General features: G+C 44.2%; 2 protein-coding genes across 3 annotated transcripts in view; one reads left to right on the plus strand and one right to left on the minus strand.

Annotated features, from left to right (window-relative positions):
- Positions 1-18,510, plus strand: part of LOC306998209 (myomegalin-like) — a 116,740-nt gene extending 98,230 nt beyond the window's left edge. For both annotated transcript variants that reach the window (XM_079612094.1, XM_079612095.1), the window contains 14 exons: positions 206-337; positions 949-1,092; positions 1,267-1,395; positions 3,052-3,168; positions 6,992-7,181; positions 7,322-7,446; positions 7,841-8,056; positions 13,350-13,439; positions 13,795-13,988; positions 14,055-14,198; positions 14,293-14,431; positions 15,448-15,494; positions 15,607-15,667; positions 16,571-18,510. In XM_079612094.1, coding sequence (XP_079468220.1) covers positions 206-337; positions 949-1,092; positions 1,267-1,395; positions 3,052-3,168; positions 6,992-7,181; positions 7,322-7,446; positions 7,841-8,056; positions 13,350-13,439; positions 13,795-13,988; positions 14,055-14,198; positions 14,293-14,431; positions 15,448-15,494; positions 15,607-15,667; positions 16,571-17,076 — 2,234 coding nt within the window. In that variant the 3' untranslated portion in view covers positions 17,077-18,510. The remainder of the gene's footprint in view (positions 1-205; positions 338-948; positions 1,093-1,266; positions 1,396-3,051; positions 3,169-6,991; positions 7,182-7,321; positions 7,447-7,840; positions 8,057-13,349; positions 13,440-13,794; positions 13,989-14,054; positions 14,199-14,292; positions 14,432-15,447; positions 15,495-15,606; positions 15,668-16,570) is intronic.
- Positions 18,511-19,047: 537 nt separating this feature from the next.
- Positions 19,048-25,181, minus strand: prkab2 (protein kinase, AMP-activated, beta 2 non-catalytic subunit). The gene is made up of 8 exons (XM_079612097.1): positions 25,055-25,181; positions 24,228-24,398; positions 23,865-24,022; positions 23,695-23,788; positions 22,291-22,405; positions 22,033-22,166; positions 20,557-20,625; positions 19,048-20,484 (listed from the first exon to the last, which is right to left on the minus strand). The coding sequence occupies exons 2-8, from the start codon at positions 24,375-24,377 to the stop codon at positions 20,407-20,409; spliced, it is 798 nt and encodes a 265-aa protein (XP_079468223.1). The 5' UTR covers positions 24,378-24,398; positions 25,055-25,181; the 3' UTR covers positions 19,048-20,406.
- Position 25,182: the final 1 nt, after the last annotated feature.

Here is a 25,182-nt window from a genome sequence, read left to right on the forward strand (position 1 = left end):
ACAATCAGTGCAGTAGTAACACAATAACACAATCAGTGCAGTAGTAACACAATAACACAATCAGTGCAGTAGTAACACAATAACACAATCAGTGCAGTAGTAACACAATAACACAATCAGTGCAGTAGTAACACAATAACACAATCAGTGCAGTAGTAACACAATAACACAATCAGTGCAGTAGTAACCGCTCCACCGTCTGCAGGAGTTTTCATCGGACCCTCGTCCAGCTCACAGCCTCAGATCCAGACCCACAGCTGCTGGGGTCATGCTAATCCCGTGACCTTTGCCCCCCTGACCTACCCTGACCCTGACGGCCATAGGCCACCGATGAGAAGTGAGCACACGGCGTGTGTGTGTGTGTGTGTGTGTGTGTGTCTCTGATCAGATAAGCTGTGAACGCTCTGAAGTGTCATGACACCGCACAGGTTACACACTTAGAGTTGTGTTATTATTCATAAACCTGGTGAATTCTGCGGCTTACACCTGCTAGAAACCATCAGTTTAGAGACTCTCGCTGTGCCCCCTGATGTTCAGTTCAAATGTGTGCAAATATTGTCTCTAACACCACACATACCGTACATCTGTTCATCTTAATGATATAATGAGCAGTAATCCGTCCTCTGATCAGAGACAGACGGGCAGAGTAAAGCGTCTCCGGTCCGCAGACCAGCGTGTGGAATAGCAGGAACGATCTTGGTTCATTTTACATTTTCTGTTGTTATTGTTTTTCTTAAATACTTTGTGCCGATGTTATGATGTTTGGAGGGTCAAGAATCATCTTTTCATTGGTGAAAATATACAGACCGGTTCCAATCAAGCAGTGTATCTGAGCAAAAGTCCTGATCTGAACTGAACTAAACTAACTCTTCTGTGTTCAGACTTTGCTGTTCTGCTTTCTTTGCAGTGTGACGATCATTAATGAGATTATTACTCTTTCTCCACCAGCGTTCAGCGCGCCGCACTCTCTCTCCAGCTATCAGCTGACCGCACACACGCCTGTGTCCCATCATGCACTGGGGAAAAGTGGAGGCCCATCTGTGCAGACAGATGCATTGTGGGACATGGAGAATATGATTCAGCCAATCAGAGGTTTTAATGGATCATCGTATTATCAGTCTGGCAACAGCTCAATTAGTGGATTAAATAAAAACAAACTGATGAACAACAAGAACAAATTCATGATTATGAGTTGCCATGATTATGATGTGATGATTATGATGTGATGATTATGATGTGATGATTATGATGTGATGATTTTGACAGGTGTAGACGTGATCGAGGAGCATCTGAGAGAGATTCGATCTCTGCGCCAGCGACTGGACGATTCCATCAGAACCAACGAGAGATTGAGACAGCAGTTACAGGGACGCCTGTCCACAGCGAGAGACACAGGTGTGTGTGTGTGTGAGTGAGTGACTGTGTGTGTGTGTGAGTATGAGAGTGTGTGTGTGAGTGAGTGACTGTGTGTGAGTGAGAGTGTGAGAGTGTGAGAGTGTGAGAGTGTGAGAGTGAGTGAGTGAGTGAGTGAGTGAGTGAGTGAGTGAGTGAGTGAGTGAGTGAGTGAGTGTGTGAGTGAGTGACTGTGTGTGTGTGTGTGTGTGTGTGTGTGTGTGTGTGTGTGTGTGAGAGTGTTCGAGTGAGTGAGTGAGTGTGTGAGTGAGTGACTGTGTGTGTGTGTGTGTGTGTGTGTGTGTGTGTGTGTGTGTGTGTGTGTGTGTGTGTGTGAGAGAGAGAGAGAGTGTGAGTGTGAGAGTGTTTGAGTGAGTGAGTGAGTGAGTGAGTGAGTGTGTGAGTGAGTGACTGTGTGTGTGTGTATGTGTGAGAGTGTTCGAGTGAGTGAGTGAGTGAGTGTGTGAGTGAGTGACTGTGTGTGTGTGTGTGTGTGTGTGAGAGTGTGAGTGTGAAAGTGTTTGAGTGAGTGAGTGAGAGTTTGTGTGTGAGAGTGAGAGTGTGTGTGTGTGTGAGTGAGAGTGTGTGTGTGAGAGTGTTCGAGTGAGTGAGTGAGTGAGTGTGTGAGTGAGTGACTGTGTGTGTGTGTGTGTGTGAGAGTGTTCGAGTGAGTGTGTGAGTGAGTGACTGTGTGTGTGTGTGTGTGTGTGTGTGTGTGTGTGAGAGTGTGAGTGTGAGAGTGTTTGAGTGAGTGAGTGAGTGAGTGAGTGAGTGAGTGACTGTGTGTGTGAGTGAGAGTGTGTGTGTGAGAGTGTTCGAGTGAGTGAGTGAGTGTGTGAGTGAGTGACTGTGTGTGTGTGTGTGTGTGTGAGAGTGTGAGTGTGAGAGTGTTTGAGTGAGTGAGTGAGTGACTGTGTGTGAGTGTGTGTGTGAGTGTGAGAGTGTGAGAGTGAGTGAGTGAGTGTGTGAGTGAGTGACTGTGTGTGTGTGTGTGTGTGTGTGTGTGTGTGTGTGAGAGTGTGAGTGTGAGAGTGTTTGAGTGAGTGAGTGAGTGAGTGAGTGACTGTGTGTGTGAGTGTGTGTGTGAGTGAGTGAGTGACTGTGTGTGTGTGTGTGTGTATGTGTGTGAGTGAGTGAGTGAGTGACTGTGTGTGTGTGAGTGAGTGAGTGACTGTGTGTGAGTGTGTGTGTGTGTGTGTGAGTGAGTGAGTGAGTGAGTGAGTGAGTGACTGTGTGTGTGAGTGTGAGTGTGAGTGTGAGTGTGTGTGTGTGTGTGTGTGTGAGTGAGTGAGTGAGTGCGTGTGAGTGCGTGTGAGAGTGTGTGAGAGTGTGTGAGTGTGTGTGTGTGTGTGTGTGTCACTTTCATTCATGATTTTGATCTGAATGTGATTATCACTGCTGTGATTGGACAGCAGATCATCACATGACTGATATTAAGAATAACGATGACTGTCAGTGTCACATTGCTTTTATACAACAGTTCAATCAACACAGTGTTCACAGCCAATACATCTCTGTTCAGTCTTGATGACTCACTGCAGATATCCCTGAGCCGTTCAATGCAAAATGATAGTGTTTAAGTAATTTGTGTGCTTGTTTACAGATTACCAACAAACTTATGGCTTATCACTGGTGTGTGTGTGTGTGTGTGTTTGACAGCGGCTCCAACCAACATCTTTATCCACAGCCATGGTGCAGTCAGTCAACTGACCAATGAAATCAGAGCATTAAAGGAGGAAAATCTGGCACTACAGTCCAGGATACAAGCAAGCAGAGGTAAAAAAAAAACACACACACTGCAAAAAATGCTTTTCTTACTTAGTATTTTAGTCTTGTTTCCAGTCCAAATATCAAAAAATTCTTAAATCAAGATGCATTTACTAGATGAGTAAAATTACATAAGATATCAAGTCTTGTTTTCTGGGGAAATACTTAAGTAAAAAAAAAATTAAGTGAGTTTTTGCTTTAAAAAAAGCACAATTATCTGCCAATGGGGTAAGAAAAATAATCTTCCTTTCCCCCTGAACTGTTGCCGCTTCCCTGGTCCCCTGAACTGTAGGCACCTCCCTGGCCCCCTGAACTGGCGGCACCTCCCTGGCCCCCTGAACTGTAAGTGCCTCCCTGGCCCCCTGAACTGTAGGCGCCTCCCTGGCCCCCTGAACTGTAAGCGCATCCCTGGCCCCCTGAACTGGCGGCACCTCCCTGGCCCCCTGAACTGTAAGTGCCTCCCTGTTCCCCTGAACTGTAGGTGCCTGCCTGGTCCCCTGAACTGTAGGCACCTCCCTGGCCCCCTGAACTGGCGGCACCTCCCTGGCCCCCTGAACTGTAGGTGCCTGCCTGGCCCCCTGAACTGTAGGTGCCTGCCTGGCCCCCTGAACTGGCGGCACCTCCCTGGCCCCCTGAACTGTAAGTGCCTCCCTGGGCCCCTGAACTGTAAGCGCATCCCTGGCCCCCTGATCTTGCGGCGCCTCCCTGGCCCCCTGAACTGTAGGTGCCTGCCTGGCCCCCTGAACTGTAGGCACCTCCCTGGCCCCCTGAACTGGCGGCACCTCCCTGGCCCCCTGAACTGTAGGTGCCTGCCTGGCCCCCTGAACTGGCGGCACCTCCCTGGCCCCCTGAACTGTAAGTGCCTCCCTGGCCCCCTGAACTGTAAGCGCATCCCTGGCCCCCTGATCTTGCGGTGCCTCCCTGGCCCCCTGAACTGTCGGCGCCTCCCTGGCCTCCTGAACTGTAAGCGCCTCCCTGGCCCCCTGAACTGTTGGTGCCTCCCTGGCCCCCTGAACTGGCGGCGCCTCCCTGGCCCCCTGAACTGTAAAGCGCCTCCCTGGCCCCCTGAACTGTCGGCGCCTCCCTGGCCCCCTGAACTGTAAAGCGCCTCCCTTGCCCCCTGAACTGTAAAGCGCCTCCCTGGCCCCCTGAACTGTAGGCACCTCCCTGGCCCCCTGATCTGGCGGCGCCTCCCTGGCCCCCTGAACTGTAAAGCGCCTCCCTGGCCCCCTGAACTGTCGGCGCCTCCCTGGCCCCCTGAACTGTAAGCGCATCCCTGGCCCCTTGAACTGTTGGTTCCTCCCTGGCCCCCTTAACTGTCGGTGCCTCCCTGGCCCCCTGAACTGTAAGCGCCTCCCTGGCCCCCTGAACTGTTGGTTCCTCCCTGGCCCCCTTAACTGTCGGTGCCTCCCTGGCTCCCTGAACTGTTGGTGCCTCCCTGGCCCCCTTAACTGCCTGCGCCTCCTTGGCCCCCTGAACTGTAGGCGCCTCCCTGGCCCCCTGAACTGTAGGCGCCTCCCTGGCCCCCTGAACTGTAGGCGCCTCCCTGGCCCCCTGAACTGTAGGCGCCTCCCTGGCCCCCTGAACTGTAAGCGCATCCCTGGCCCCCTGAACTGTAGGCACCTCCCTGGCCCCCTGAACTGTAGGCGCCTCCCTGGCCCCCTGAACTGTAGGCGCCTCCCTGGCCCCCTGAACTGTAAGCGCATCCCTGGCCCCCTGAACTGTAGGCGCCTCCCAGGCCCCCTGAACTGTTGGTGCCTCCCTGGCCCCCTTAACTGCCTGCGCCTCCTTGGCCCCCTGAACTGTAGGCGCCTCCCTGGCCCCCTGAACTGTAGGCGCCTCCCTGGCCCCCTGAACTGTAGGCGCCTCCCTGGCCCCCTGAACTGTAGGCGCCTCCCTGGCCCCCTGAACTGTTGGTTCCTCCCTGGCCCCCTGAACTGTAGGCGCCTCCCTGGCCCCCTGAACTGTAAGCGCATCCCTGGCCCCCTGAACTGTAGGCGCCTCCCTGGCCCCCTGAACTGTAAGCGCCTCCCTGGCCCCCTGAACTGTTGGTTCCTCCCTGGCCCCCTTAACTGTCGGTGCCTCCCTGGCCCCCTGAACTGTTGGTGCCTCCCTGGCCCCCTTAACTGCCTGCGCCTCCTTGGCCCCCTGAACTGTAGGCGCCTCCCTGGCCCCCTGAACTGTAGGCGCCTCCCTGGCCCCCTGAACTGTAGGCGCCTCCCTGGCCCCCTGAACTGTAGGCGCCTCCCTGGCCCCCTGAACTGTAAGCGCATCCCTGGCCCCCTGAACTGTAGGCACCTCCCTGGCCCCCTGAACTGTAGGCGCCTCCCTGGCCCCCTGAACTGTAGGCGCCTCCCTGGCCCCCTGAACTGTAAGCGCATCCCTGGCCCCCTGAACTGTAGGCGCCTCCCAGGCCCCCTGAACTGTTGGTGCCTCCCTGGCCCCCTTAACTGCCTGCGCCTCCTTGGCCCCCTGAACTGTAGGCGCCTCCCTGGCCCCCTGAACTGTAGGCGCCTCCCTGGCCCCCTGAACTGTAGGCGCCTCCCTGGCCCCCTGAACTGTAGGCGCCTCCCTGGCCCCCTGAACTGTAGGCGCCTCCCTGGCCCCCTGAACTGTTGGTTCCTCCCTGGCCCCCTGAACTGTAGGCGCCTCCCTGGCCCCCTGAACTGTAAGCGCATCCCTGGCCCCCTGAACTGTAGGCGCCTCCCTGGCCCCCTGAACTGTAAGCGCATCCCTGGCCCCCTGAACTGTAGGCGCCTCCCTGGCCCCCTGAACTGTAAGCGCCTCCCTGGCCCCCTGAACTGTTGGTGCCTCCCAGGCCCCCTGAACTGTAAAGCGCCTCCCTGGCCCCCTGAACTGTAAAGCGCCTCCCTGGCCCCCTGAACTGTAAAGCGCCTCCCTGGCCCCCTGAACTGTAAAGCGCCTCCCTGGCCCCCTGAACTGGCGGCGCCTCCCTGGCCCCCTGAACTGTAAGCGCATCCCTGGCCCCCTGAACTGTAGGCGCCTCCCTGGCCCCCTGAACTGTAAGCGCCTCCCTGGCCCCCTGAACTGTTGGTGCCTCCCAGGCCCCCTGAACTGTAAAGCGCCTCCCTGGCCCCCTGAACTGTAAAGCGCCTCCCTGGCCCCCTGAACTGTAAAGCGCCTCCCTGGCCCCCTGAACTGTAAAGCGCCTCCCTGGCCCCCTGAACTGGCGGCGCCTCCCTGGCCCCCTGAACTGTAAAGCGGCGGTTTGTAGTCCTTTGTAGTTTTTTCTTGTTGATTAGTTCCTGATTGTTCCCAGGTGTGTGTTGTTTGCCAATCTCCCATTGAGTGTGTATATATACCCCAGTGTTTCTCATGTTCTCTGTCTGGTGTTGTCCCTCTATGGATGTAATGTGTGCGCTTGTTGTCAGTTTTGTTTGACTTCTTTGCCCGTGTCGGCATTTATCAGTTTTACCTGGATTTACTTTTGTTATGTTTGTTTGAATAAATGTTTGCTGCATCTGGATCCCACTCTCGTTCCTCTGAAACAGCCACTGTTACAATGGAAAAGAAAGAAATGCCTTCCCCAAATGACTAGACAACTGTTAATAGCTCTTCTTTCACCTAGTCCACCAATCTGCAGAGCACATTCACATCATGTGTGGACAACACTCCTAAACACAAGTTCAACAATTCACATAATGAATCACATAATGCATTTAATGCTAAAGCTGGGTATGTATTTCATCAAAACTCAAGCACATTAATTCACATTAAGTCTTTGTTGTGGAATGATTATCACTGTCTGTAGGACTGTAGAGTTTAAAGTCTGTAATAAAAACAGATTATCTGATATATGTGTACGATGCAGACAGCAGTGAAGAGGTGAAGCAGCTCAGGGAGGTGGTGCTGTCTGGGCGTGTTCGTCTGCAGCAGGCGGAGTTAGAGGCGGAGCAATGGAAGGAGGAGTTGAGGAGGCTGCAGACGCACAACTGTGAGCAGAGTCAACAAATCCAACAACTGCGACAAGACAGACAAAACAGTCTGGAGCACAACAACAGGTCAGAGAAACTAAATGAAGAGTAGCTTGATGTAAAGAAAGTTGTTTCAATAGAGTGACTGGCAATTTCAGATTGTTGTGGTTGGAACTCTTGTGTATGAGTGTGAATGAAAGGCTGTGTCTCTGGGGATGTGTGTTTAGACTGCAGCACGAGGTGAGTTTACTCCAGCAGCAGTTAGCAGAGAGCAGACAGCTTCTACACTCCCTACAGAGTGAACTACAGCTGTACGGCCGAGTGTGTGGTGCGAGAAAGAGCACAGCTGCAGGTAAGACACCACAAGCTCTGTACATGTTACTGGAATAATCACACCCTTAAAAATAAAACTCCTCTGGAATTGTTTATTCACACTCATGTTATTGCAAACCTGTACAAGTGCCTTTCTTTCAGTGAAACACATCAGTTTAGATGGCTGCTTTTTTACATACAATTAAATGACTCCAGAAATGACAAAAGTATCATAAAACTGCCATAAAATTAGTCCATATGAGACGTGTGCTATATTCCATGTGCTCAAGTGATTTTTAGAATTATCCGCTAATCATGGAGGGAAAGATTATCAACAAGTGACAGTTTACAGCTGTTGACAGGTGCTCTCTCTGTCTCTCTCTCTCTCTCTCTCTCTCTCTCTCTCTCTCTCTCTCTCTCTCTCTCTCTCTCAGGGTGTGTGTGTGAGGTGCCGTGCCCGTCAGTGGAGTTGCGAGAGCTTCTGGTGGAGGTTCGGGCTCTCAGGGTCCAGCTGGAAGTCAGTGTACAGGAGAACAGTTCTCTTCGAGCTCAACTCCAGAAGCTGGATCACTCGTCCGATCAGCGCCGGTCACCCATCGTTCCGGCCAGTCCACTAAGAGACATGCTTTACCGACGACTGATTCTCCACGGTAACCTGGGGATGTCTTTATTTCACTTCAGCTGTCTTGCTTGTGTAATTTAACAACTAGAAAACAGACTCTCATGTGACTTGTTGGCATGTGCACTTTTAACTGTTGTAGGAAAGTAGTCGCTGTGTGTGTAGTCAAATCAAGTCAAGTCACCTTCATTAATATAGCGCTTTTAACAATATAGATTGTTTCAAAGCAGCTTTACAGTGATAATAGGAAATTAAAGTAACAGAGATTGTTTTGGCTTTACAGCAGCTCTAGAATAAAGTTATTGTCCAGCTACAGTTAGTTTTGATTTATTCACTTCCGTTGCAAAGATCATTAGTTTTAATAACTTAGGGGCCGCTAACATGACACCATTCCAACAGAAAACCCTTTCAATGGCTTTCAAATGAAAGATTGATATCAAAGAGCACACCCAGGTTCCTAACCGACGACGAAGTTTTGACAGAGCAGCAATCAAGTGTTAGACTGTGTTCTAGGTTATTAAGTGATACTGTAACCTGAGTTAAGTAGTAGGAAATTACTAGTCATCCAGTTTTTTATATCCGCTATGCATTTCGTTAATTTTGTGAATTGGTGCGTTTCGTCGGGGCGTGAAGAAATATAGAGCTGAGTATCGTCGGCATAACAGTGAAAGCTAATTCCATGTTTCCTAATGATATCTCCTAATGGTAGCATGTACAGAGTGAACAGCAGCGGTCCTAGTACTGAGCCTTGTGGTACGCCACACTGAACTTGTGATTGATAAGACAGCTCTTCATTTACTGCTACAAACTGATAACGGTCAGATAAGTATGATTTAAACCATGCTAATGTGATTCCTCTAATGCCAACATAATTTTCTAGTCTATTTAAAAGAAGGTTACGGTCAATAGTATCAAATGCAGCACTAAGATCGAGTAACACTAATAGAGAGATACAACCACGATCGGATGATAAGAGAAAATTATTTGTGACTTTAACGAGAACTGTCTCGGTACTATGGTACGGTCTAAATCCTGACTGGAAATCCTTGCAGATACCATTTCTTTATAAAAATAAACATAGTTTGTATGGATACTGCCTTTTCTAGTATCTTTGACAGAAAAGGCAGATTCGAGATCGGCCTGTAATTGACTAATTCTGTAGTCAAGTCACCTTTATTTATATATTGTTGTTACAATACAGATTGTATCAAAGCAGCTTCACAGTGATAACATGAAAGTAATACAACAAGTTTATTTTAGAAGAAAATTGCGTCATCATCCACCTGAAGTAAGGCAGATCAATAATATTGTTGAATACTAAATGTCCCCAACTAAGCAAGCCAAAAGCCAAGGCAACAGTGGCAAGGAAGCAAAACTCCATCAGGTGACAGAATGGAGAAAAAAACCTTGGGATAAACCAGTTCTCCTCTGGCCAACGAACGAACAAACAGTGTATGATTATGATTCAGGCAACATTACAGGTCAGAAGTCAGATTGGATCAGAATATTCACAATATTTATCCAGTTCCATCTGGTTGGAGGTCGGAGTCATCACGCCGGTATGGAGACGAGTTTTTTTGAGGTGTCCATGAGGGCTCCGCAGGGCCGATGAGGCTGGCACTTCAGGGATGCGTTGTGGACGTGTTCGGGCGCAGGTTCACCGTGTAGGATCAAGTTGCGCTTTTTTAACAAGTGGTTTAATCATAGCCAGCTTAAAAGTTTTTGGTACCTATCCTAATGACAAAGATGAATTAATGATATTAAGAAGAGGATCTATGACCTCTGGAAGCATCTCTTTTAGTAGCTTAGTAGGTATCGGGTCTAACATACATGTTGTAATTTAATGAGTTTAGACAATTCTTCCTCTCCTATATCAATGAATGAATGGAATTTTTCCTCAGGGAGACTACAATGCACCCCTTGATGCGATACTGTATTAGACGGTTGCATAGTTACTGTATAATTTTCTCCCAGATATTATCAATCTTGTAAGTAAAGAAGTGCATAAAGTCATTACTGCTGTGCTGCTTGGAAACGTTTGGGGTTGAAGCTTTATTTTTCGTTAATTTAGCCACTGTTTCAAATAAATACCTAGGGTTTTATTTATAAGGCCTCTCTGTACGCAATCGTGCTCTCTTTCCATGAAATGCGAAATACCTCTAGTTTTGTTTTCTTCCAATTGCGCTCCATTTTACCGGCTGCTCTCTTAAGGGCCTGAGTGTGCTCGTTGTGCCACGGCGTCGGACTATTTCCTTTAATTTTCTTTAAGCACAGAGGAGCAACTGTGTCTAAAGTGCTGGAAAAGAGAGAGTTAAAAGTTTCTGTCACGATATTGAGTTATTTTAAGCTATCTGGGATGCTGATGAGATTAAACTGATCAGGAAGATTATTAATAAAGCAATCTTTAGTGGCAGAAGTGATGGGTCTAACATTTGTAACCCGGAGTCGGCTTTGCAGCCTTGGCTAAATGAAGTTTACACGAGACTAGATAATGATCTGAGATGTCATCGCTCTGCTGCAGTATTTCAACGGCATCAACATCTATTCCATGTGATAGTATTAGATCTAGAGTATGATTACGGCAATGAGTCGGTCCTGACACATGTTGTCTAACTCCAATTGAGTTTACAATGTCTTTAAATGCCAATCCCAATGCATCTTTTTCGTTATCTAATTGTATATTAAAATCACCAAGACTAGTCAATCGCCAATACTAGTTCTGATAGAAAATCAGCAAATTCCTTGATAAAGTCCTTATGGTGCCCTTGTGGCCTGTATACAGTAGCCAGCACAAATCTCAAACGTGATTTATCATTTACATTATATAATTTTACATTAAGCACCAACACTTCGAAATAATTATATTTGAAATAAGAGTTCTCAGTAATTCTGAAGATATTACTATAAATTACAGCAACACCTCCCCCTTTGTCTTTCAGATGAGGTTCATGTTTATAACAATAATCTTGCGGTGTGGACTCACTAAAATTTAAAGTAATTTAATCGTCTGGTTTTAGCCAGGTTTCTGTCAAACAGCACATCTAGGTTATAATCTGTGATCATATCATTAACAATAAATGAAATGCTTTTGATGTAAGGCATCAAATATTCAGCAACTCGAGCTTTATCATTTGTTAATTTGTATTATATCAGTTGCGCACTGTAGGGGACAGGGCTTTCTCATCCTATGCTCCTAGGCTTTGGAATGCACTCCCTTTAAATATCAGAGATGCACAGACTCTAAGTAATTTTAAAACTAATTTAAAAACGTATTTTTTTAGGTTAGCTTTTATTTGATTTTTTTGATTTTTGCTTTTATTTATTTATTTTATATTTGTTTTGTTTTTCTTGTGTGTGTTGTATTTTAATTTGTCTGTTCTATTATGTAAAGCGCCTTGAGAAGCTGCTTTAAAGGCGCTATATAAAAATAAAGTTATTATTATTATATCTGTTTTTTATTTGTTTAACATCAATTACACTTCTACCCTTAAGTTTTTTGTATTTCCCAATTCGGGGAACAGACACAGTCTCTATATGATGATATCTAGGTGAAAGAGGCTCTATGTGATTGATTTACCTTTGACGTGAGGCCGCTAGCAGACGGTCGGTTAAGCCAGTCTGTCTGCTTCCTGACCTGAGCCCCAATTCATGTTTGAGCTCTAACCCTATATGCCAAATTACTAGAGAGAGGAGCAGCACCATCCCAACTTTTCCAATTGTCTATGAATTCTAAATTATTCTGCAGACAACAGCCAGCCATTGAGTGATGCCAGTCTGCTAACTATCTCATCACTCCTGCGAACAGGAAGGGGGCTAAAGCAAATTACAGTGCCTGACATCGTCCTTGCGAGTTCACGCACCCCTTTAATGTTAATTTTAGTGATCTCCGAGTGGCGAAGTTGAACATCATTAGTGCCGACGTGAATAATAATCTTAAAGAATTTACGATTAGCATTAGCCTGCACTTTTAAATTTACTTTGATGTCAGGCGCTCTGGCTCCCGGCAAACATGTGACTATTATAACCTTTTTTTTTTACCAGGAAAAGAAGCACATTGAGATTAAGAATCTCTTTTACAAGAGCGTCCTGGCCAGGACTGACAGACACAGCTCGTTTGAGTTTAACAGATAACATCCATCAATACATACACATAAACACTCATAAGCAAATCCAATCAAATTTCAATATCAATACATAACTATTTAAAACATCTACAGCCCGATGTTTCATTCTACAAATCGTTTAAAATTACTTTGAAAATGTCCAATGGAACCAGTTCCCTAAGTTTCAACGTACTTTGCAAATTATTCCAGGCAGAGGGAGGAGCAAATTTAAATGCTAAATGCTTCTATGCCTTTCTATTTCCACTATGGTGGCTGGTGTCTCTATTTTCACGTTCCGTGTAATAGAATCACCAATAACTAGGGCACTTTGATTTACAGTGGGTGTTTCACTGAGTGGGGAGAATCTATTTATTATTGTAATCGAAACGGAAGAGCGGTGTTTAGTCCCGCGACTACAGCGCCTCACGGTCGCCCAGTTGCCCTGCTGCACGGGCTCTACAGCCAGAATGCGAAATCTTCTCCGTCAGCCTGACTATCTCCCTGCATTTCTCACATGTAAAGCCCTCTGCGCTGACAAAGAAGGCTATACTATACATGTGACACGCAGTGCAAGTGACAATAACAGGAGAAGACATTACTCACAGTGTTTGTTGACTGATCCTACTTACCACAGTTGTTTGATAGACTCGTAAAAAGCGTGAGCACGCGAGAGAACAAAAAGACAGCAAGCAAAGATGGCAGGTTAGCAGGCTAGTGAGATACTAGTGTGTTGTGCTAGCGATAACGATTTAGATAAAAGCAGATTAATGTGATAGGCAATATTAGACAATATCTAATATATGTTGATAAGTAAGTTATATTTAGCAATATAAACAACAAGGAATGCTAGTAAATTGAGATTCAAAACAGAAAACCAGCAGCAAGGCAGACAGGAGCAATCGATCAGCAGCCAATGATCTGATGTTCTCCTAAGCCAAAAAGGATGAGTGTAAACCCGCTCTAGCGGCTGATGTTAGTGGTCTTTAGCCTCCTTGTTAGTTATTCGATTCGAATCCTGTTCGGAGTGGGTCGAGTAGAACCAGTTACACACTTTCATGCTTGAAAATATTGAGCATTATCTTTAAAAACTTGTTTGTAGCTGCTGTTATCTTTGTAAAGAACCATTTTACCAATAAACGTTGCGTGTGATGGACGTGATGGTTATTTTGTGTGTGTGTGTGTGTGTGTGTTTTGTACTAACCACTCTGCCATGTTCCACAGACCCATCTCCTTCTCCTCCTGTCAGAGATGTGGGTCCGTTTCCAGCTGGGCCTCTGTACTCGCCATACTCCGAGATGGAGGAGACTAACGGTGTGTGTGTGTGTGTGTGTGTGTGTGCTAACCGTGAACTGCAGCTGAGATGTTGATGTCACTGTACTTACTTTTCATTGTGGCTAAAAAAGGAGGCCCTTCAAATAGCTTTGAATGGAATTGAAATGGAATTTAACTGCTACATAAATAAATCTTCTCCCTTTACTGAGAACTTGAACTTGTTTGTCTTGTTCAAGTTTGAACAGTTCTGCCAGCGGTCACAGATAAACGCTCCAACTAGCTCCTGGAACCTGCTGAAGTACTTCTGTTTGAGAACCAGTTATTAATGGTTTTGCTTGACTAATGTAGTAGTTAATACGTCAAAGAGAAGAAGAACGATCTGTGTTCTCCTCAGACTCTCTGGAGCCTCATGCGGATCTGGAAGGAGAAGCTCCGGACGGGTCGTTCGCCCACAGTCACGGGCGTCACGCGGTCGGGCACGTGGATGATCACGGGTCTCTGCAGCAGCAGGTTCTGGAGGCCCGGGTTCTGGTCCAGCGGATGGAGGCGGCGCTGACCGAGACTCTGGACTCGGCTCTGATGGAGAAGGTGAAGCTCAGACCTGCTGACAGATCAAGCCGTCAGAACCAGATCTCATGTGTGTGTCTCTCACAGGCTCTGGACTACAGCACAGTGAAGACGCTGCTCTCGGACACCAAGACCTTGCACCAGATTCTGGACGAGGCCGTCTCTCTGCTGAAGATGTTCTGGCGTGCGGCTCTGCCGAGCAGCGACGGGCCCGTCCATCTTCTTCAGAGGGTTCGAACGTCTGCTTCATTTGCTCAACATTCATGGATTCCTAAAAAAAATAAAGTCCACATAAATGTTCATGGTGCTGCTGCGTTCCTCTCAGGAGCAGTCGATGCGCGAGGAGATCCAGTTTCTGCGTCTGCGGATCGCCCAGCAGGAGGAGGTTCTGCAGGGAACCATGACACGGTTGCGCTCCACCAGCAGAACCAAAGAGAGCATGGAGACCTTCATCGCCAACCAGCGTGAGTCCAACAGCCACAGTTCAGTTTCTACCCAGTAACACTCTAACACATCAGAAACTAGGGCTGCTCGATTATTGCAAAAACCATGACCATGATTCTTTTGGTCAATATTGAATTTCTTTTTATTTAACACGACATGACCAAAATCTTAGATCATGATATATATTGTCATCATGAAAGAAAATGACTCATATCTTGATTTAAGTATATTTTGCTGGAAAAAATTATACAAAATCTACCAATTTTGACAAATTGAAACAATAGAGCAAAGATACAAATGAAATAAAGTACTTAAATTTTTATACCAGTAGCATTCAGGCCAGAGATGCCCTTCCACAGACATGAATGTGAAATAAAACACAGTGCAAAAGTCTTTACTCTATTAATTAAATGTACAAAGATCTTATTAAAGCAAGTAAAGTTTAGTCTAAAGCAGTGAATGATTTTCTCGACCGTGCTTACATGAATGCTCGCCAAATTGGCCATTTTGACATGTTTTGGTGTGTACCCTGTGTTTGACGCCTGATGCCCAAAAGTATACTTTACTTTTCTGAAGAGAAAACATCTGCCGAACAACGCAAGTTCTGTGATTATTTCTAACCCACACTTTAGCAACAGTGGACTGCATTTTAGACAATCTCATTCCCTGATTTGGACATTTAAGTTTTGGAGGAACAAAAGCTGCTGTGAAGGAAAGAAAAATGCACTGGATTTATTACAAATGACAAAATGAGAGAATAATTGCAAAACTGAACGTGACAGAAACATTTGATCTTAATCGCTAGAATCCGAAATGGAAAACGAAGTTGCTCAGATTGCACAGCTGACACCGTGACCGTGTGTTCACAAAAGCACTCGACTGAATCCTGCAGTTAGTCTCAGCATGTGAACAAGTCTTTATCCTCTAGTTGTGAACACAGTCAGAAGCTCAGGCTGGCACCGGATCACGTTTGATTCGATCCATAGTTTGAGGTTAGGGTTTGGGTGTAGTGATGTCATCAGCGTCTGTCTTACAGTGTGCCGGACTCGAGACGTGCTGAAGAAAGCTCGAGCGAATCTAGAGGTGAGTGTTGGGTTTGGGTTCGGTGCCGTTTGTCTTGTGTTTGTCCCTCATCTTGAATCTCCAACTCCTTCTGTCTTTCCTCCATTTCTCTCATTTCTCCGAGTGTTTCCAGAAGAATGAACTCAGGATTTCCTCTCTAAGCTCCTCCTCTTCCTCCCTTTGCCATGGTAACGGTCAGTTTGTGCCGTGTGCATGTACGCTCGATCAGAGCATCATGGTTTGGATCATTGTTTGAGTTACTCATGATTACAAACGTGAAAGAGATATTATCATGCGTGCTGCTCACTCCCATTGCACCATAAAGCCCAACTAGTGATCCCTCGAAATTATAAAAAAAAAATGTTTTTTTACTTTTTATCATCAATGCTCAAAAACTTTAGTTTTATACCATATAAATTGCACATTAGGCAGTTTTTATATTAACTTTTAAATTATATAATTCAGTTTATACTCCAATTTATTTTCATGATGGATTTATTCAAAAAAACATTAAATATTTAATAACATTTTACGTTGAAATCTAATAAATTTGTAGAATATATATTTATTAGAACACTCCTGTCTTGAGTTATTAGCTGCTGTAACTAGTAGTAAAGAGCAAGAGATGGTCGGTTCTTCTGCCACACACATTACACACAGTCACACACACACACACACACACACACAAACGCACGCAGGCAAGCACTCACTCACTCACTCACAATTTCAGCTGAAACCCAGCTCGTGCTAACAGACAAATTAACTGTGTGTGTGTGTGTGTGTGTGAGTGTGTGTGTGTGTGTGTGTGTGAGAGAGAGAGAGAGAGAGAGAGAGAGAGTGACTGTGTGTGTGAGTGTGAGTGTGTGTGTGTGTGTGTGTGAGAGAGAGTGACTGTGTGTGTGTGTGTGTGTGTGTGTGTGTGTGTGTGTGTGTGTGAGAGAGAGTGACTGTGTGTGTTCGTGTGTGTGTGTGCGTGCGTGCGTGCGTGCGTGTGCTTGCGTGTGTGTGTGTGTGCGTGCGCGTGCGTGTGCGTGTGTGTGCGTTCGTGTTTACCTCAGGAATGCAGCTCAACTCACGCTGATGACTCTGTCCCGCAGGTAAAGCCTCTTCTGCTCGGGCTCGCGTGAGCTCTGCGTGTCCTGGGATTAGCGTGAGCTCTGCGTGTCCTGGGATCAGCGTGAGCTCTGCGTGTCCTGGGATCAGCGTGAGCTCTGCCTGTCCTGGGATCAGCGTGAGCTCTGCCTGTCCTGGGATCAGCGTGAGCTCTGCCTGTCCTGGGATCAGCGTGAGCTCTGCCTGTCCTGGGATCAGCGTGAGTTCTGCCTGTCCTGGGATCAGCGTGAGCTCTGCCTGTCCTGGGATCAGCGTGAGCTCTGCCTGTCCTGGGATCAGCGTGAGCTCTGCCTGTCCTGGGATCAGCGTGAGCTCTGCCTGTCCTGGGATCAGCGTGAGCTCTGCCTGTCCTGGGATCAGCGTGAGTTCTGCCTGTCCTGGGATCAGCGTGAGCTCTGCCTGTCCTGGGATCAGCGCGGGAACAGCCAGTGCGCCGCCGCCGGCCCAGAAGCGGGTCAGGGAGTTTCTTCAGCTCACCGTCTCCCGTTAAACCGGCCGGCACCGCTGACTCACACGCCTTACCCTCTTCTTGCCACGTTCTTCTGTTATTTCCTTTGGCGGTGGGCTGTTAAAATCCACATGCCTATTGATTCAGTGTTTGTGAAAATAATTTTACAATATTTATCTTCTGCCACGAGACAGAGAGGAAACAATCTTGACTGTGAGATGAAAAGAGATTTAGAGAGACTGCCTCAGAATCCCGTCGAGCATCTCAGGGGTTTCTGGCACTCGTAACAGTGCGTCTCCTGTGACACTGAACATGTGTCTTCACTCCTCGTTCTACTTGACATTGTCATATATTGTATTATTATGATTATTGTCATCATTCTGCAGTGCTACTGACTGAAATGGGATGTTGCGTTTAGTATTTGCATGATGGAGTCGGTTAGAAATAGAACGCCTGTGTCTTGTGAGGCGAGGCTAAAGTCTGCATGGTTCCTTTCCCTCAGTTTGCCTGAAGACTTCTGAGTTTGAGCTGACTTCACTAGCGCTATTTCAACAGCCTTGTATGAATTGTCTTTACACCATAGATATACAAACTTTATTCACGACTGAATAAATGGGGTTGTTTAAGAGGACAAATAGAGGTTGTGATTTCTTGCAAATGAAAAAATTTATAAAAAGTTCCAATAAGTTGAGTGATTTGTGCAAATATGATCAATCACAGTGTTGAAGATTTGTGAACTAGAGATGGCAAACTTTGGCAGAGGATTGGTGGACCAGCGCCACACGATCACGATCAGTGCTTCTTTACTGCTTAGATTTGTGCTGTATAATTTCTTTGAGAACTGTACATAATATATGCCTTCTTGCTGTTTTAATTTTGCAGTGTAAATATAGTCAACATTTGCTGTAGAATATGCAGATCTTCAAAAGATGGGTAGCTGTGCAATAGCCATGTGATCCTGACGTGAGGCATCATATAGATGCGTTTACTGTGTTTACACCAACTTATAAACTGTAGAAGTTGCCTAAAATATTGCAGAGTTGCCTTGCCTCAAATCTCTTGCAAAGGATGAAAACACAAGCTTGTAAGTGAATGTTGCTTCGCCTTTAAACAGCCTCTTCAGTGAGAAATGCAATAGTCTTAAATGGCCTTGTGAGCACATCGCAGTATCGCTTTATTCAGAACCACAGATGAAAAGTATTGATGTGTTGAAAGGAAAGGGAAAAGAGACTTACATTCAGGTGGAGAGAAAAATAAGCAGCATATATATATGTTGGTTCTAAAATCTGTATAATATGTATATATAGTGCTCAAAGGGTCATTTGTTGCCATAGTTACTGATTGTGTAATTGTAATGTAACATAAGATTGCCGACGCAAGAGTCCATCAAACTCTGTGTCTGAAGCTGCTGAATATGTGCCATGAATTATGAAAGCTGCTTTTGGAATTTAATCATGAATAAACAATAGAAATGCATTCATTTTCATGTTGCTTATTTTTTTTAAATGAAAGTATAAGCTGCGCTCAACCGAACCAATGGGGGCAGTCGGTCAGCGGGGAAGGTTTCTTACGTGGTCTGTCCACTCTCGTGCAAAGTATCTTTGGTTAAATTGCAATACATTTCTCATATGTATTTACTTGTTATTTCATCTGACTCCATAAATGAAAGGTTTTGGTAATAACGATATTTAAATATATATTTATCCTGCTTGACCAGGTGACCCCTCAAATGGAGGCTTCTGTCTAACAGTGGGGACGGAGAAGACCATTCGGCTTTCTTCATTTCTGAGCCAGTTTCTCTAAACTTCTAAAAACTGTATTTCCTTTTGTTTTAGATATCTGGAAATGAGACATCTGAACCACAACACTCAATAATCATTCACATTAAACCACATGTATATTGTTGTGTGAGTGTTTAGGTGTTTCTGAGAGACTGGAGGTCAGATGTTCATTTCCAGTGGTCAGGTCTATCTCTTCAACCAGTTTTTCCAGTCTTACAAAAGCAAAGAAACTGGATCAAATCAACCAGAAGGGTTTCCTTTATTATTTTTGAAGGCAACACACACATCCATCATCTATAATGCATAGTTTATCAACACATGACTTATCAGATAAAAGAAAAAAGTTCAAGTTAGTGGATTTTCCCTCGAAACAATAATATCCCGTAAAAGCATTTAAAGCTGTGATGTTGCCGTTTCCTCATTAAATCATATTTTGAGCATCTTTCCTTTGGGATATCACACTTACGTTATAAGTACTTATAACAACGTTATATTTACTTATACGTTATTATCTTTGGAGTGAATGGAAACACCACACTATCCTTATGAACAAACTACACCATCCTCATCAACATAAAATAAAATAGTTAGGGTCGGTCCTGTTAAGATCACAAATCACATTTCTGTTTCAACATTCAATATTGATGATGGCTATAAATAATAAAACCAACCATTTCACACAACAAGTATTTATAGACAAACATGTACATTATATGGCCAACCGTATGCAGACGCCCAATTAACGTGGGTCCATTCTAGCAAAAACGAATCTTAAAGTTACACGTAAAACGTTCTCGTCCAGCGCAATGACCCTGAGCAGAACGAGACGGCCACAGATTCCCTGAACTGGAACAAGCCAGCTGATATCGGGTCCACATCCTGGCCAATATAGTGTCGGTGTATCACATAAATAACATTTAACAGATGAAAAATACATTCCTGCTCGATAAAACAAAGAAAGCTTGTTTGTCTGTCAGAGTGAAACACAGATGAAGTGCTCGTCTGTACAGCATCAAGATGATATTAAACTCACAGTTCAAAATCTGTGTGTGACATTCTGTGATGCCGCTGTAAATCTGGTCAGTCCACTGCTAAAGTTTAACAGAGTAACTGCTCAAAACATCCACCCGTGACCATGATGGTTTTCTGTTAGGAGCAAACACGAAACGCCACTGTGGCTGAAGCTTCCTTTCCTTCTGAAAACACACACACATCTTTCACTCGGTTTATAAAATGAATTATGACTATAAAAGCTTAGAATGAAACATTGCATTCAAATGTTCATCTGTGTTAAAACTCAAAACTTGAACTCGCTTTTGATTATAAACTCCCTTTGTGGTTTGCAGTTTTCAAATGTAGGAATCCTGTTAGACAGAATCTCATAAAGCGCTTTGGACAGAAACAAATCTGGCCTTCAAGATTGCAATCGCAAAATGCTGCACCTAACCCTAACACATCAGAAGCTCAGACATGCTCGCTCACACACACACACACACACACTACTGTTGAAGTTTCAAACTGACAGGTCCGCTGTACGTATGCGGGTTAATAGTGCAATCTCAGACTGTAGATGATGTGCATCCAGAGCTCATTAAATAGGCTTGTACAGAAGAGACGTCACATATTTCTTCTTATAACGGTGAGTTGCACTGAGAACCATCACACCATCCTGAGACAGAAAACACCCGTCAGTTATTGACCACGATACGAGAGTATGTTTGACAGCAGGTGTGTGATGTACCTTTATCGAGAGCGCGTACAGATGGTTCAGCATCACATGGTTGGGTTCTGGCAGCAAGGCAGGATCACACTGAAACCCGTAAAACACATCGTTAAAGCGTAATATATCATATAAACTATATGTTACAGACGAAGTATGAATGTTTAGACAAGATTTCATTGATTAGTTTTGGATAGATTATAAAGTTTTTTACTGTAAAAAATACTATTGTCACATCAAATAAGCTTTTGTTCGCTCATATGTTAAATATATAGTGATGTTTTGTCAAAAATATATATTGAATTATCAACTAAGATGTTTACATTTACATTTATTCATTTAGCTGACGCTTTTATCCAAAGCGACTTACAATTGCTATATATGTCAGAGGTCGCACGCCTCTGGAGCAACTAGGGGTTAAGTGTCTTGCTCAGGGACACATTGGTGTCTCACAGTGGATTCGAACCCGGGTCTCTCACACCAAAGGCATGTGTCTTATCCATTGCGCCATCACCACCCCTATAATAAGATGTTATTATAGTGTTTGTTCCAATATTCAAACTAATGAATCCTTAACTTTGAAATACGTATGATAAAATGTATACTTTTTACAAAGAAAGATTACACTTGAAATATTGATAAAATTGTAATTAGTGTTGATTTACATGTGAAAACTTTTTAATAAAATATCAAAAAATATTTTTACAAGGTAGATGTAAGCAACATCTTAATAGGTCAATATAAGCCTTCTCATTAAATGATGCGGGTTATTGTCTTCTTAGGTGTGAATCACTTCATTATTCATGATCAGTAACATATATTACGCATATTGCCTTTCCAAACAAAAAGTGTTTTACAAAGGTTAACTCAATGTTTTGTTTTATGTGAATGATTAGGCAGGATGATTTTCACATCATTTTCAAGGAAAAACTCCTTGAAAAACTCTAGGCGACAACATCCAATAGTCAAAAGTCTTGTGGACACATATTTCGTATGCGTTTTGTGGCCTTATTTCAGACACTTTAATTTTTAGCTTTTTCAATAACCATGCATAAACATTATTCTCTCAAAAATACAAACATGTACATACATGTTGCTCACATAATATGGTAGCCCTGTTCGTGATAAATAGAGTGTAATTACACCTTTACCATTAATATGTTTATAAGCGACTGAAAAAAGCACAAATGTCAGAACATCTCAAGGACCCCAAAAACACCTCGGTCCCCAGAGGATTAACCCATTTAGGCCTAAAACGCCTGCTAAGAACTTTTCTGTAAACCCCCTCCCAACACCTAAGGGTTTCCAGAAATATTTGTCAAAATTTGTCAAAGCCTACTAAAATCTGAATTTCTTAATTTTCACGCCTTGTTAAATGTTTATTTTTACTTTATATATATATATATTTTTTTTTATCCTTAATGGCACTTTTTTTCTCCTGATGCTTTGGTAATATCTGAAATAAAATAGTTATGTTAAGACGGAGAGTTTTCTCACAGAAATGTTGGTGTCCTTGTTGAGTATGACTTGCAGCAGGTGTGGAGGCAGGATCGGTGGAGCTTTGAAGCGCTCCTCGGGTTTGAACATGTACACCTCCTGATTGTACGGCCCAGGTGGAGAACTGGACAGATCTACACACACACACACACACACACACACACACACACACAGAGCCGTATATGATCGTGATGTTATATTCACATGTGCATTTGTGTGATGTTATTATAATAGCACCGCGGTCGGAGTCTGGCGTACCTGACGTATCGGAGCACTCCAGAGAGTCCACCTGCAGTGCGTCGAACACCTCGAAATCTGATTTCTTCACCTGGATCAGATTGTTAATGGTGCCCAACTGACTGGTGACAACCGGCTGAAGAGAAAACACATGCATTTCAATTTAAAGAAATGGATTCGGCCATCACGCACAAGGGATGGAAAAGAAGCATGAACAACATCTTTTGTTTTGCAGAAAAAATCTCTCTCTCTCTCTCTCTCAGTGCGCTCTGTTGTTTTCAAAGGTTGTTGAGTGAGCGTTTGCCTGTTTTCAGGACAGATGATGCGTCTGCTGTGCCATACTTGTAAGTTGTCCTGTGATTTTAAACCTTTAACCCCCATAACTGACATAATTCTTGACGTTTGTTGGTGACACAAACAAGAGATTTTTACAAAACCGAGTGTTTCAAAGCAGCTTTAGAGTGAGAACAGGAAAATAATGCAACAAAGTTTGTTTCTGGAAGAAAATACCATCACAGTCCAGCTCAAGTAAGTTCAGTGAAGGTTCGTTTTGTTGAAAAAAAGTTATTAATTCAGTTTATATATATATATATATATATATATATATATATATATATATATATTAGAGCCGGGACTTTAACACGTTAATTAAGATTAATTAATTACACAAAAAAGAACGTGTTAAAAAAATTTTACGCATTTTAATCGCACTTATTTTTGCACCGCGGAACATTTCTCACTGGATGAGTTTAGGCGGACCGATTATACTGGAGCACCAATAAAGTTCATAACTTGATAACTTCAGACAACAACAAACCACAGTGAACATGAACAGAGAAGCTGACGAGACCGCTTTGGCCCCATGGATGGGACATTTTGTTATAAAAAACGAACGGATGGAAGCGTCGATAAGAGCATGGTTGTGTGCAAGCTATGCAACAAGGAATTCGGAACGGCTATTGCTACACTTAATGGCAAAAATAGCACTGGAAATAGCACTGGAAATAGCACTGGAAATAGCACTGGTCTGCTGGACTTGGTTGAACAAAAATAAACAATATTTTGTTGCTTAAGCTTATGTATTCAATCAGTCATTATTCAATGGTATATTAAAAATCCATGTGAAAAAAATTACTTCTCACTGTTCTCAGGTCAAATATTTATATGCAATTAAAATGGGATTAATTTTGATTAATTAATTACAAAGCCTCTAATTAATTAGATAATTTTTTTAATCGAGTCCCGGCCCTAATATATATATATAGCCGCTCTAGAGAAAACAGTGATGTCATCGTCCAGCTCAGTTCAGTTCTCATATAATGCTGTCAATGCAGCAGATCTATAATATTGTTGAATATTAAGTGTCCCTAACTAAGACAGAAGCTATGTTCATAAGTCATGTGACGGCGGGTTAAATATAATCACCTCAGACGGGTCATGAAGCCACTGGCCATCAACGAAGAACTTGTACTGATGTTCGCCCTCAGGAAGGTCCAAGATGGCTACAAAATCATTATGGCTTCAAAAACACAGAGAAAAATGGTTGAAAAAGCATGAAATGACAGTGAGCTTCTGCGCATCAGGCGGTAGCACACCTCTTATTGAGCGGGATCTTGCAGCTCCAGTTGTTGAAGGATCCGGTGATGTAAACCTCTCTCCCTCCTCCAGCCCAGCGGATCACGGTGGGTCGAGCCTGAGAACACGTCTTCACCATATCCTCTAAATCTGGGGCGAAGTCCTTCTCGCCCGCGGCCTGCAGAACACGCATGACTCAGTGCTGATGCACACAGGGCATGTGCGAACATCCGCTTACTCTGTATATGTAAACGCTCTGCTCTGTTTAACTGAGCACTGATAAAGTTCAGGCACACTGATCACATGTAGTTCCTGCCGATACTTCTGTGCTAAGCTCTGTGTGTTTATAAAATGGCTTGATGTCACTGTGTGTTCTGGCATACTTTAGATTCTGGCCCGTGTGTGTTGAAAATATTGGGGTCGTCTGTGCTGTCCATCATTTTGCCGGGCTCCAGGTCTTTGGGTCCTCCGCTGTCTGAGCGCTGGGTCTTCGCCCCGTGCCGGTCCGACACACGCTCACTGGTGTTTCCCATGATGCTCTACAAGCAGCTTCACTACAGAAACACAAACATTACGAACTGAGGTCAGTAATGTTGCTGATGGTGTCACTGCAAACACACACACACTGTTTCTGAAAACTCCTTCACATGGACAGCAAGAAATTAATAACTCATGCTCATGAATTCACTTTCTGCATCACATTTAAACAGGCTTCTGTGAAATTACAGAGCTAACATTCTCTAATGTATAATATTTACACTTTTATTAACAGTCATTTCTTATATCTCATTAACTTTCTATTTTGATACAACTTATATACTTCCTTTTCAATGCTGAGCTGGTAAAGTATGATTATATGCTGCATTGGTTATTTCACAAACTAACGTTAGCTGTGTTTCTGCAAAGTCAAAGATACTCCGAAATAAAGATTAGACACTAAAACGCATGCAATGTAACTGAACATTGAAACACTAGAAACAAACTCAGCACATATTATAAACGCAAGATGAACGCTTAAAATATGAGAATGTTAGGTTATATTTAGATATTATTTTAGTTTGCATATTTGAAATGATTGTTATTGATAGGCTAGCTGTTAGCATGCTTTAGATTCATAGTTTCCGTCAGATCATAGAGTGCCTGAATCGAAACACACAGCATGTGTTAAAGCATTTGCGGTGAAGTAAAATGTAAACAGTGCGATCAGTACCGTAGACGAATAAGAATGAATATTATTTCCAATGCTGCGATCGGCTGAACTTTAACAACATACTGCAACCTGACAGCTACGGCGAGCCGAGGGGTCCAAAACAGGTCTGGATTACGAAACGCGCCCTG

This window comes from Phoxinus phoxinus, assembly GCF_949152265.1.
Source record: "Phoxinus phoxinus genome assembly, chromosome: 5".
Classification (NCBI taxonomy): domain Eukaryota; kingdom Metazoa; phylum Chordata; class Actinopteri; order Cypriniformes; family Leuciscidae; genus Phoxinus; species Phoxinus phoxinus.

What these genes read in the sequence shown, in the direction of transcription:
- prkab2 (XM_079612097.1), bottom strand. Translation starts at nt 24,377, where the DNA reads ATGGGAAACACCAGTGAGCGTGTGTCGGACCGGCACGGGGCGAAGACC. An exon ending in CACACGGGCCAGAATCTAAA is followed by an intron (nt 24,023 to 24,227) that starts GTATGCCAGAAC and finishes CGTGTTCTGCAG; the next exon opens with GCCGCGGGCGAGAAGGACTT. An exon ending in GGCTTCATGACCCGTCTGAG is followed by an intron (nt 22,406 to 23,694) that starts GTGATTATATTT and finishes TTTTCTCTTCAG; the next exon opens with CCGGTTGTCACCAGTCAGTT.